Raw genomic sequence first — 12,140 nt, 5'->3', positions numbered from 1 at the left:
GGTGGGGGGGGGTGGGGGGTGTGTGGTGGGGGGGTGGGGGGTGTGTGGTAGGGGGGGGGTGGGGGGGTGTGTGGTAGGGGGGGGTGGGGGGTGTGTGGTAGGGGGGGGTGGGGGGTGTGTGGTAGGGGGGGTGGGGGGTGTGTGGTAGGGGGGGGTTGGGGGTGTGTGGTAGGGGGGGTTGGGGGTGTGTGGTAGGGGGGGTTGGGGGTGTGTGGTAGGGGGGGTTGGGGGTGTGTGGTAGGGGGGGTTGGGGGTGGGGTGTGTGGTAGGGGGTGGGGGGGGTTGGGGGTGGGGGTGTGTGGTAGGGGGGGGGGTGGTGGGGGGGGGTGGGGGGTGTGTGGTAGGGGGGGGTTGGGGGTGGGGGTGTGTGGTAGGGGGGGGGTTGGGGGTGGGGGTGTGTGGTAGGGGGGGGGTTGGGGGTGGGGGTGTGTGGTAGGGGGGGGGTTGGGGGTGGGGGTGTGTGGTAGGGGGGGGGTTGGGGGTGGGGGTGTGTGGTAGGGGGGGGGTTGGGGGTGGGGGTGTGTGGTAGGGGGGGGGTTGGGGGTGGGGGTGTGTGGTAGGGGGGGTTGGGGGTGGGGGTGTGTGGTAGGGGGGGGTTGGGGGTGGGGGTGTGTGGTAGGGGGGGGTTGGGGGTGTGTGGTGGGGGGGGTTGGGGGTCGGGGTGTGTGGTAGGGGGGGGTTGGGGGTGGGGGTGTGTGGTGGGGGGGGTTGGGGGTGGGGGTGTGTGGTGGGGGGGGTTGGGGGTGGGGGGGGGTAGGGGGCTGGCTTAAGTTTGGGAAGATGTGATAAATTAAATAGAGAAGACAAGGAGCAAGGCAGAAATCAGGCAAATGATGATCAGAGTCTGGCAGGAAGGGATAGAGTGTGAGAAAGGTACAATGATAATCATGGGTAATTTTAATCTACGTATAGATTGGACAAATCAGATTGGCAAAGGTAGCCTGGATGATGAGTTCATAGTGTTTTCAGGATAGTTTCTTAGAGCAGCATGTTTTAGCACCAAGCAGAGCGCAGACTATACTAGATCTGGTAATGTTCAGTGAAACAGGATTAATTAATGACCTTATGGTGAAGTCGCCCCTAGGTAGCAGTGATCATAATTTCACATTCAGTTTGAGGGAGTGAGGAGTAGATCTAAATAATGTTTTAATAGTGTTTTAAGTAAGGACAATTATAAGGGCATAAAGACAAGGCTGGCTAATGTTAACTGGGAAATTAGGTTAAAGGAAAGATCAGTAGAGATGCAGCTGCAGTCATGTCGGGAGATATTTCAGAATACCCAAAAAAAAAGATACATTCCAGTGAGGGGAAAAAGACGCTAAGGGAAGAGTACACCATCTGTGGCTAACAAAGGAAGTTAAAGATAGTATCAAATTGAAAGAAAAACCATATAATTCCGCAAAGATGAATGGCAGGTCAGAAGATTGGACACAATATAAAGAACAGCAAAGAATGATTAAAAGATTAATAAGAAGGGAAAAATTAGAGTACGAGAGTAAACTAGCTAAAGATATAAAAAAAATAGTAAGAGTTTCTACAGGTACTTAAAAAGGAAAAGAGTAAGTAAAGTGAGCGTTGGTCCTCTTGAGAGTGTGGGGAATCAATAATGGAAAATAAGGAAATGGCGGATGAATTGAACAGATATTTTGCATCTACCTTCACTTTAGAGGATACAAATAGCACCCCAGAAATAATTATGAATCAGGAGGTGAAAGGGAGGAGCTTAAAACAATTACAATCACCTGGAAATGGGTACTGAGCAAATTATTAGAACAAAAAGCTGACAAGTCTTCAGGCCCTGATGAACTTCATCCTAGAGCCTTAAAATAAGTGGCTGCTAAGATAGTAGATACATTAGTTTTAATTTTGCAAAACGTCCTAGATTCTGGAAAGGCCCCATCAAATTGGAAAATAGCGTATGTGACTCCTCTATTCAAGAAAGGAGGAGAAAGAAAGCAGGAAACCACAGGCCAGTTAGCTTAACATCTGTCATAGGGAAATTGCTGGAATCTATTATTAAGAAGAAATAAGACTCAGAAAATCTCAATGCAATCAGGCAGATTCGACATGGTTTTGTGAAAGGGAGATCATGTTTGACTAATTTATTGGAGTTCATTAAGGAAGTAACAAGCAACAAGCACTGTGGATAAAGGGGAACCTGTGGATGTGCTGTACGTAGATTTCCAGAAGACAAGGTGACACATCAAAGGTTACTATGCAAAATAAGAGCTCAAGGTGTAGAGGGTAACATATTAGCATGGATAGAGGGTTGGTTAGCTAACAGGATGCAGGGATTAGGCATAAATGGGTCACTTTCGGGTCGGCAAGATGTGACAAGCGGAATGCCATAGGAATCAGTGCTGGGGCCTCAACTATTTACAATTTATATCAATGACTTGGATGAAGGGACCAAATGAAAGGATATTACATTTGCTGATGACACAGATGGTAGGAAAATAAGTTGTGAAGAGCACATGAGTCTGCAGAGGGACATGGACAAGTTAAGTGAGTGGGCAAAAATTTGGCAGATTGAGTATAATCTGGAAAATGTGAATTTGTTCACTTTGACAGGAAGAATTGAAAAGCAGCATATTATTTAAATGGAGAGAAATTGCAGAACTCTGAGCTACAGAGGGATCTGGGTGCCCTGGTACATGAATCACAAAGTTAGTAAGCAGATACAGCAAGTGAATAGGAAGGCAAATAGAATGTTATCATTTATTGCAAGGGAATGGAATATAAAAGTAGAGATGTTTTGTTGCAGTTGTGTAGGGCATTGGTGAGAACACCTGTACTGTGTACAGTTTTGGTCTCATTTAAGAAAGGATATAAATACATTAGAAGTAGTCAGAGAAGGCTTACTCAACTTATAGCTGGAATGGTGGGGGGAGGAAAGGTTCGATAGGCTGGGCCTGAATCCATTGGAGTTTAGAAGAAAGAGGCGATCTTATTGAAACACCTAAGATCCTGAGGGGACTTGACAAGATGGATGCTGATCAACGGATCAGATCTAAGCCCTGCAGTCTTGCCACGTCCAGTCATGAATGGTGGTGAACAATTAAACAACTCAATGGAGGCGGAGGCTCCACAAATATCCCTATCCTCAATGAAGGAGGAGCCCAGCACATCAGTGCAAAAGATAAGGCTAAAGCATTTGCAACAATCTTCAGCCAGAAGTGTGGAGTGGATGATCTATCTCGGCACCCTCTGGAGTTCCCCAGCATGACAGGTGATAGTGTTCAGCCAATTCGATTCACTCCATGTGATATCAAGAAACAGCTGAAGGTAATGGATACTGCAAAGGCCATGGGTCCTGACAATATTCCGGCAATAGTACTGAAGACTTGTGCTCCAGAACTTGCTGCGCCCCTAGCCAAGCTGTTCCAACACCAGCATCTACCTGTCAATGTGGCAAATTGCCCAGGTATGTCCTGTACGCAAGAAGCAGGACAAATCCAACCTGGCAAATTACTGCCCCATTAGTCTACTCTCAATCATCAGCAAAGTGATGGAAGGTGTCTTCAACAGCGCTGCCAAGCGGCAATTGCTTAGAAATAACCTGCTCACTGACACTCAGTTTGGGTTCTGCCAGGGTCACTCAGCTTCTGACCTCATTATAGCCTCGGTTCAAACATGGACAAAAGAGCTGAACTCCCGAGGTGATGTGAGAGTGACTGCCCTTGACATCAAGGCAATATTTGACTGTGTGGCGTCAAGGAGCCCTGGCAAAATTGGAGTCAATGGGAATCAGGGGGAAAACTCTCCACTGGTTGGAGTCATACCTAGCACAAAGGAAGATGGTTGTGGTTGTTGCAGGTCAATCATCTCAATTTCAGGACATCACTACAGGAGTTCCTCAGGTAGTGTCCTTGGCCCAACCATCTTCAGCTGCCTTCATCAGTTACCTTCCTTCCATTATAAGGTCAGAAGTGGGGATGTTCGCTGATGATTGCACAATGTTCAGCACCATTTGCAACTCCTCAGATACTGAAGCAGTCCATGTGCAAATGCAGCAAGACCTGGACAATATCCAGGCTTGGGCCGACGTGGGGCGCGAATGTTACTTGCCACTTAAGTGCCAGGCAATGACCATCTCCAGCAAGAGAGAATCTAACTATTGCCCCTTGACATTCAATGGCATTCCATCGCTGAGTCCCCCACTGTCAATATCCTGGCATTACCATTGACCAGAAACTGAACTGGATGAACCATATATATACTGTAGCTTCAGGAGCAGGTCAAAGTCTAGGAATCCTGTGGCGAATAAATCGCCTGACTCCCCAGAGCCTGTACACCATCTACAAGGCACAAGTCAGGAGTGTGATGTAATACTGACAACTTGCCTGGATAAGTGCAGCTCCAACAACACTCAAGCTTGACACCGTCCAGGACAAGGTAGCCCGCTTGATTGGCACCCATTTCACAAACATTCACTCACACCACTACCGATGAACAGTGGCAGCAGTGTGTACCATCTACAAGATGCACTGCAGAAACTCTTCAAGGTTCCTGGACAAGGGCAGCAGATACATGGGAATACCATCACCTGGAAGTTCCAACCCACTCACCATCCTGACATGGGAATATATCACCGTTCCTTCACTGTCACTGGGTCAAAATCTTGGAGTTCCCTTGCTTACAGCACTGTGGGTGTACCTACACCAAGGGACTGCAGTGGATCAAGAAGGCACCTCACCACCACCTTCTCAACAGCAATTAGGGATGGGCAATAAATGCTGGCCTAGCCAGTGATGCCTACAGCCGTAACTGAATTTTTAAAGGATTCTCTCTCTGCTCTCTCTCTCTCTCTCTGCTCTCTCTCTCTGCTCTGCTCTCTCTCTCGCTCTGCTCTCTCTCTCGCTCTGCTCTCTCTCTCGCTCTGCTCTCTCTCTCGCTCTGCTCTCTCTCTCGCTCTGCTCTCTCTCTCGCTCGGCTCTCTCTCTGCTCGGCTCTCTCTCGGCTCGGCTCTCTCTCGGCTCGGCTCTCTCTCGGCTCGCGCACTCGCTCTCCTTTCTCCCACTCGACCCCTTGCTTGTTGTCGTGCTTGTTCTCTCCCTGTGTCCCGCTCGCCCTCTACTTCAGTTGTTACGGAGTGTGGACAGAAAACCATGTATTTCGCTTTTCCTGAAGTTTTATTATCTAATAAGATGGAAAACTACAAGACATGTCTCTTCAACATAAATGATAGTTCAGGATCTGAATTGCAAAGCTGAAGAAGCAATTTTGAAAATGCATCTGGACTCTTGGCCACATTTAGAATACAGTTTTCAGTGTAGTTTTCTTAATCCATGAAGGTGTTGGATTATTGGGGAGAGTCTTGATGAGGGCGTTTGGGTTGATTCCTGATTTCAGAGTTCTGAACTATTAGTAAAGTACCCTGAGATTAATGAAATTTCTTCTGTTTGACACAGTTGAAGGAACAAGGGACACAGTTTAATGTCAAGGGTCTCAAAAAGCAGGAAATATAAGCAATTTAAATTTTTTTTCAAATACAACGAATATTTATTTATTTAGCGAATGCAGATCCCCAAAGCCAAGTGAAATCCTCCTTATTTGCTGAGTTTGAAGTGATTGGACTGCCACATAGTCTGTAGAGGGGACACTCCTTGGTAATGTGCAGCATTGTTTGTGTATTTCCACAAGTGCAAAAGAGGTTTGTACTGAGGCCCCCGCTGTGGAGGTTGGCTGCACAGGGCCCCTGGCCTGTCCTGAACCTATTTAGCAAGGACAGCTGTCACTGTAGCAGTTCAAAGCCTGCCATTTGACAGATGGGGTTTGTCACAGTGAACTTGTTAGTGACTTCCTGTGTTTCCCATTCCTCGAGCCAAAGGATGTCTGCTGGTAGATGTTGCTTAGGAGGAGTGTTCCATATGGGGCGCTGATATGGAAGGTGGGCAGTAGGAGGGTTGAACAGGTTAATATGGAGTGAAGACCTGTGCTTTGTCAGTTACCTTAATGGTCATCCCCAACCAGCACAGTGCCTAGTCCTGGATGACTTCCCACATTGCCAGCACAGACCATCGCTCATTCGCATTGGCCTTTGCCTTCCAGTCATCAACAGCACAAAGAAGATGCGATGGAATTTCCATAAAGCAGATTGGCCAAAATACAGCGACACCTTGGAGCACATCATTACAACTATTCCTATTCATAAAGACAGTAATAAAATTGTGGCACAGATTGCCACTGGAGGCGAAACAGAAAACCAGTTTAGTGTTTAAAAATGGACTGGATGAATTCCCAATTAAGAAAGGGATGCAGGGTTGTTAATCCCAGAATAACATTAAGGAAGTTTGGGAGCTTTGGAAGAGTAGGCTAGGTGAACCAATGGTTTTCTCCTCAAAGCATTACTATCCAACTGCCATTTCTCCCCGTTTCCTCCTCCTCCTCCCCACCCTTCCAATCATAAATACTATAGGAAAACTTTGGAGATATTTGTTGGTGGGTTGGTGCCCTGGTGATGCCAAAGTGAACTTTGGCAGATGTCTTTGACCTGCTCACCTCCAATACCAATCCCACAGTCACAGATCATTTTCTAAATGTCAAGTTATTGCTGCCATTGGTTACAAATCTGGTCTACCTTTGCTGAAGAATAGAGACCTACAGACACTGGAGAGGAAAAATAAAGCTGTGCACCATCCTCAGGGTAAATACACATAGGAAATAAATAAACATTATCCTGAAATAAGTAACTTTACTTGTCCTAACATGATTTTCCCTTTGTCTAAATGTACCACCTGTAGAAAGGCTGCATTGCAGGTGGCTTTGAGGAAGAAACGTGAATGTGAGGCAAAAGCTCTTCATGTTGTTGAACAACTGCTTGAAATAAATGTCACAGAAGAATTTCTGTTGGATTGTGTGAGTCCATTTTTTTTGAATCTATAATGTTGATGATGGAGGTTTGCTCAACATTTCTAAAAGTGAAATTGCCACAAAAATCATTCTGACTGTGCAACATCTTTCAGTTCCTGGCTTGTATTTAGAACTTGTGATTATATTGTGACTATAACACCCACAGGGCATTCGAATGCACTTCACAGCTAGTGTAGTCACCGTTGTTATGTAGCTGCATGTTTTCTAATAAGAGTGCACAAATGTCTTGTAAATGGAATTATAGTGTGATACAGTACAGAAGAAGTTGGTCCACTTGTGCTTGTGCCAGCTTTATAAAGAGCCATCCAATTAGTTCTACTCCCCTTTGCACATTGTCCTGCAATTTTTTTACCCTACAATTACTTAGCCCCCTTTGAAAGTTATTAGTGAAATAGCTTCCACTTAGGGAGTGCATTCTAGATCATTATGACGCACTGTATTTAAAAAACAATTCTCCTCTGGTTCTTTTGCCAATTACCTTAAATCTGTATCCTCTGGAATCTGACCCTTCTAGAAAATGTTTTTCCTTATTTATTCTGTCAAAACCCTTCATAATTTTGAACACTTCTATTAAATCTCCCTTTAACCTACTCTAGTCTCTTCACATAACTGAAGTCTCTCATCCCTAGTATCATTCTAGTCAATCTTCTCCGCATTCTCTGTAAGGCAATGCTTCCCAAATGCTTTGCCAATGTGACCCCATTTTAATGTCAGAGTTCGTGTTACTCCAGAGTGAAAGCTCGTGGAGGGTGGATGCTTGTTGAGGAAGAGGATGAGTGGTTAACTAGGGGGGTTTAAAACTTCTGGGTCTGCTCTGAAAAAAGCAAAGGCCTACCTTCATACAGGCTGTGGTTGCAGCAACAATCAGGCCCCAGAGAACAGACTGTTAAACCATGTCCACTGACAGGAGGAAAAAAACATTTAAAGGGGCCTTGCAGCTGTCATAACTCAGTCCAAGCTCCTCAGGTGTCATTGCTGCCTCAGAGCTCACAACCCCAAAATCTTAGCCCCTGACCCCCCAGTTTGGGAACCTCTGTTGTGAGGCCTTGACAGCCTTCCTAAAATGTGGTTTTCAGAATTAGAAACAATCCACCAGCAAATGGACTAACCAGTGATTTATAAAGGGTTTGCATAACTTCCTTGCTTTTATATTCTGTGCTTTGTTTACACAGCCAAGAATCCCATAGGCTTCTTTAACAGTCTTCTCAACTTATGCTTCCACCCTTAGCAGTTCAAGAAGGGGACTCACCAGTACCTTCTCAAGGGTAATTAGGGATGGGTAATTAATGCTGGCCTTGCCAGCAATGCTGACATCCCACGAGTTATTAAAAAAGAACCAATGATGCATCACATCCAGACTAGGTGACTTTTAAGTAGCTGCTCTTTATCTATTTTCATCCTATCCAATTTGTCTACTACATCCTCCTTAACTGTATCATTGGCAGCACCTGCTTTAGTGATGGATGCAAAATACTCATTCTAGTGCCTTAGCCATGCCCTCTGCCTCCACAAGAAGATCTCCCTTTTTAGTCCTTTTCTTTGACTACTCTTTCTTACTATTGATATGTTAATGCCCTTGATTTAATTTGGCACAGCCCACTTTATCACAATTTGCTTATTTCTCACTCAAATACCCTTGTGGCTTTTCTTTTTCCCTTTTCTATTCTTGCATTGAATGTAATTATTTTGCAGTCATTATTTCTTAAATGTTCCCCTACTTTGTGGTTTTCTTGATCCATTTTATTAACCCAGAACCAGGTGAATTAAAGTACCCACTGAAGGAGCGCATTAAATTTACTAAACCTCTGGGTATGCACAGCAAAATGTTATTGGGTTAATTGTCTAAGTGAAATACTTATTTGATTTAAGTAGCAAATGTAAATGTTATCCTTTTATAATTTGGGATCTAACTTCCTCCAGGGCTGACTGTAAACTGAAATTTAGTAATTTTTTAATGATTGTTTTATGACTATAATGCACCTTATTTGCAGAGATTTTTGCGTAATTTGTTCCTATTTCTGTTCCAATTTAGGTAAAGTTTATTACTCCACTCCATTATCAGGATGTTGTGGAAGAGCGTTCCATCATCAAACAGTGTGGCTATCCTGCTTGCCAAAATAAACTTGAGAATGTAAGTCTGTTGTATTTATTTTGAATTAATTTGGGGAATTGTTTGAATTGTTCATAGTAAGACTTTTGTAGGGAAAATAAATGTTAGTTAATAGTGTATCTTGATTCTTTGTTTCTGCTTTGAAAATGAGATGACTTGGGTCATTGAATATATTCAAGGCTGAGTTTGACAGGTTTTTTGATGGACAAGGGAGTCAAGAATTATGGGGGGCAGTCAGGAAAGTGGAGTTCAGGACACAATCAGATCGACCATGATCTTATTTAATGGCAGAGCAGGCTTGAGCAGCCAAATGGCCTACTCCTGCGCCTAACTCTTATGATCTTATCAAAAGATTAATAAATTCCACATACAGTCATTGCTATTTTGACAAAGTGAAGTGGCTAAAGGTTCAAAGTCCCTGATTGGAACTGATGGCACAATTTGGGGAATAATTTGCAAAAAAAAAGTGAGACTGTTGAGCTGACCAAGAATATAAAAAAAAGTTGTAATTGTTAGAATAGCTGTGCATAATCCTAGTTTGGAATAATTTGCTTTGGTTAAAAAGGTATAGACTATTTTTTCTCTTTAACCAAAGCACCATCATATAATTGTGCAACACAGAAGGAGGGTATATGGCCCATCATGTAGGAGCTACCTAAATTAGACCCATTCTGCTCTTTTCTCCTTTGCCCTGTAAATAGTGTTTTTTCCCCAGTGTATATATCCAATACCCTTTTGAAAGTTGCTGTTGAATCTACTTCTATGACCACTTTTAGGCAGTGTATTCTTAACAACTCTCTGCACTTTTTAAAAAGGAAATTCTCATCTCTCCTTCTAGTGGAAATGGTTTATCCTTATTTACCCTATCAAAACCCTTCATAATTTAGAACTGCTGTAATCTATCTCCCCTTAACCTCTGCTCTAAGGAGAACAATTTCAGCTTCTCTGGTGTTCCCACATAACTGAGCTCCCTCATGCCTGTGCCATTCTTCTGTCCAAGTACTTTTTTTTTTCCCTTTTTCTTTTCCCTGTCTCTTGAATTTTTTTTCTTCAATTTTCTTTCATTTCTCATGATCTGTTACATAGAGGGTTTTTGTGCAACTTTGAGAATCTCCAACCAATTCTTTATCTCTTTTGATTCACTTGGAAGCAGATCTGATATAACTTGATCACCAGAAAGGAAAAAAGCCTATCAGTTCAGTATTGTTTTATGCATCATCATTAGAAACCTTTCTAATGTCCATTCAGTTCACATTGCCTCTGAGGCCACTCCATTGTATTGGCCCCATTGAAGTGAATAGAAATGCTGCAAGAGGCATAGGACATGTCTTATAACATAAGTCACTGAAGTCGCTGAAGTGGTGACATTAGGTGAGTGGCTGTTGTGGTCTTGTTTAACAAGATACCTATTTATACAATTTTTTCCCCCTGCAGATGGGAAGAGCACTATGAACAAAAGTGTGTGTCCAAGTTGTTTTCTTTGTCTACTGTTATCCAACTAGCCCCCTCCCCTCACTTCCTCTTGTCTTTGAAGGCATCAACTCCTTGCTGTGTTATGGTTCTAAGAGCCATGTTTCATGCCTGGAACATGTAAGGTTATCGTGAGTAGATTATTTTACTGTCTAAACTAATCCTGCCAATATTTTACATCTGTCTGCTTCCAACTGAGATTGTTGGTTAGCAATTAAGAGTGAGAATTTTGTCTGTGTCCCGTTCTCCCCCCCCTCCTAAACTCCCTCCTTGCTGAGGGGTTTTAAAGACATTCACAGCACCATCTCAGGTCAGATTGGATAATTGTGCAGACTGGGAATTGAATCTGAGACCTCCTTGATCAATATAACATAGCTCTTATTTGTGTTAACCAACCGAGCCATTTGGCAGCCCTACTGCTGATTTTGATGTAACCCATGAATTTTAAAAATGTATATTTATTCCTTTCAGGTACCTAAACAGCAATACAAAATATCTACCAAAACCAATCGAGTTTATGACATTACTGAAAGAAAGGCAAGATTTTTTTCAATTTTTCTAGTTGATTTAAAGAATTTAATTTTGTGCTGAGGGAATACCGTGAGCTTTATGCATGGAAATTGGGTTTGCACCTTACCCTGGAATCAGCACTGCATGGGAATTCTTCCAGCATTGTTTAACTCATTGCTTCAAATACTCTCAAAGTATAAAGCGATGTATACACTGGGAACAGCTAAAAAAAAATGTTAAATGTTGTCCTTATGCTTGCAGTCCTAAGAAAGTTAATTGTAATAATGCATGATAAATATTGCTGATATTGTCAGAAATAGCACATGTGAATACTATTATCACCAAGTAGACATTCCAGCTGTTACTGGGCTAGTAATCCAGAGACTGGGCTGATAATTCACAAAACGTGTGCTCAAATCCCATCATGGAAGTTTGAGAATTTGAATTCAGTATAAGAAGAATCTGGAAATATAAAGCTGATATTAGTTTTCTTATAGAAAAGTATCACGAAGTTGTCATAAAACCCCAACTTGTTCACTAATTTCCTTGAGGAATGGAAATCTCTTGTCCTTACCTGTTTTAGCCAGTATGTGACTCCAATCCCAAACAAATGTGGTTGACGCTTAACCTCTCTGTGAAGGGCAGATAAGAAGGGTACCAATTGCTAAAAGGAAAAATAACTGGCCCACAACTACTCAAGTTATGTTTTCCTTTAGAAGAAGGTTCAATTTATGACTGACATTCTTAAAAGGCAGTGATAAAGACATTGATTTTTGATCTGGGCAGTCAGTATTAGATGTTTCAACACAATCATTCTTCATTCAGTATTATTTGCCTATTGCAGAATTGGCCTAGTCAATAAACTGCAGTAGATGTAATAACTTGTGCTTTAAGCCTTCCAGTTTTTTTGTAAGTTGATAGCACTGAGGTTAGAAATCATTACCATGTTGTCATGCAATGAGTCCACAAGACATCAATCTGTTGACTGCAAAGTTGAATATTCTAGAGAAAAATGTTGTAATTGTTCCCATCATTCTACAGTTAATGACCCTTTAATTATGGTCAAATTCATGTACCAAAACTTGTTAACAGGCCTATAACTGCTGTTGAGTAGTGGACTAAAGGATGACAAACCCTACCAAATTACTTTAAAATTTGAAAAGCAGCAGAGTGGGAC

At 42.9% G+C, this 12,140-nt stretch overlaps 1 protein-coding gene across 3 annotated transcripts in view; it reads left to right on the top strand.

The window, feature by feature from the left end:
• Window positions 1-6,660: 6,660 nt before the first annotated feature.
• rpap2 (RNA polymerase II associated protein 2) overlaps window positions 6,661-12,140 on the top strand; it is a 111,429-nt gene continuing 105,949 nt past the window's right edge. For all 3 annotated transcript variants that reach the window (XM_078560784.1, XM_078560783.1, XM_078560785.1), the window contains exons 1-3: window positions 6,661-6,858; window positions 8,906-9,004; window positions 10,925-10,990. In XM_078560784.1, the coding sequence (XP_078416910.1) occupies window positions 6,709-6,858; window positions 8,906-9,004; window positions 10,925-10,990 (315 nt within the window). In that variant the 5' untranslated portion in view covers window positions 6,661-6,708. The remainder of the gene's footprint in view (window positions 6,859-8,905; window positions 9,005-10,924; window positions 10,991-12,140) is intronic.

This window comes from Cetorhinus maximus, chromosome 17, assembly GCF_964194155.1.
Source record: "Cetorhinus maximus chromosome 17, sCetMax3.hap1.1, whole genome shotgun sequence".
NCBI classification, from domain to species: Eukaryota; Metazoa; Chordata; class Chondrichthyes; order Lamniformes; family Cetorhinidae; genus Cetorhinus; species Cetorhinus maximus.
The sequence above is the reverse complement of the archived record's forward strand: the minus strand, read 5'-3'. Positions and strand labels throughout refer to the sequence as shown.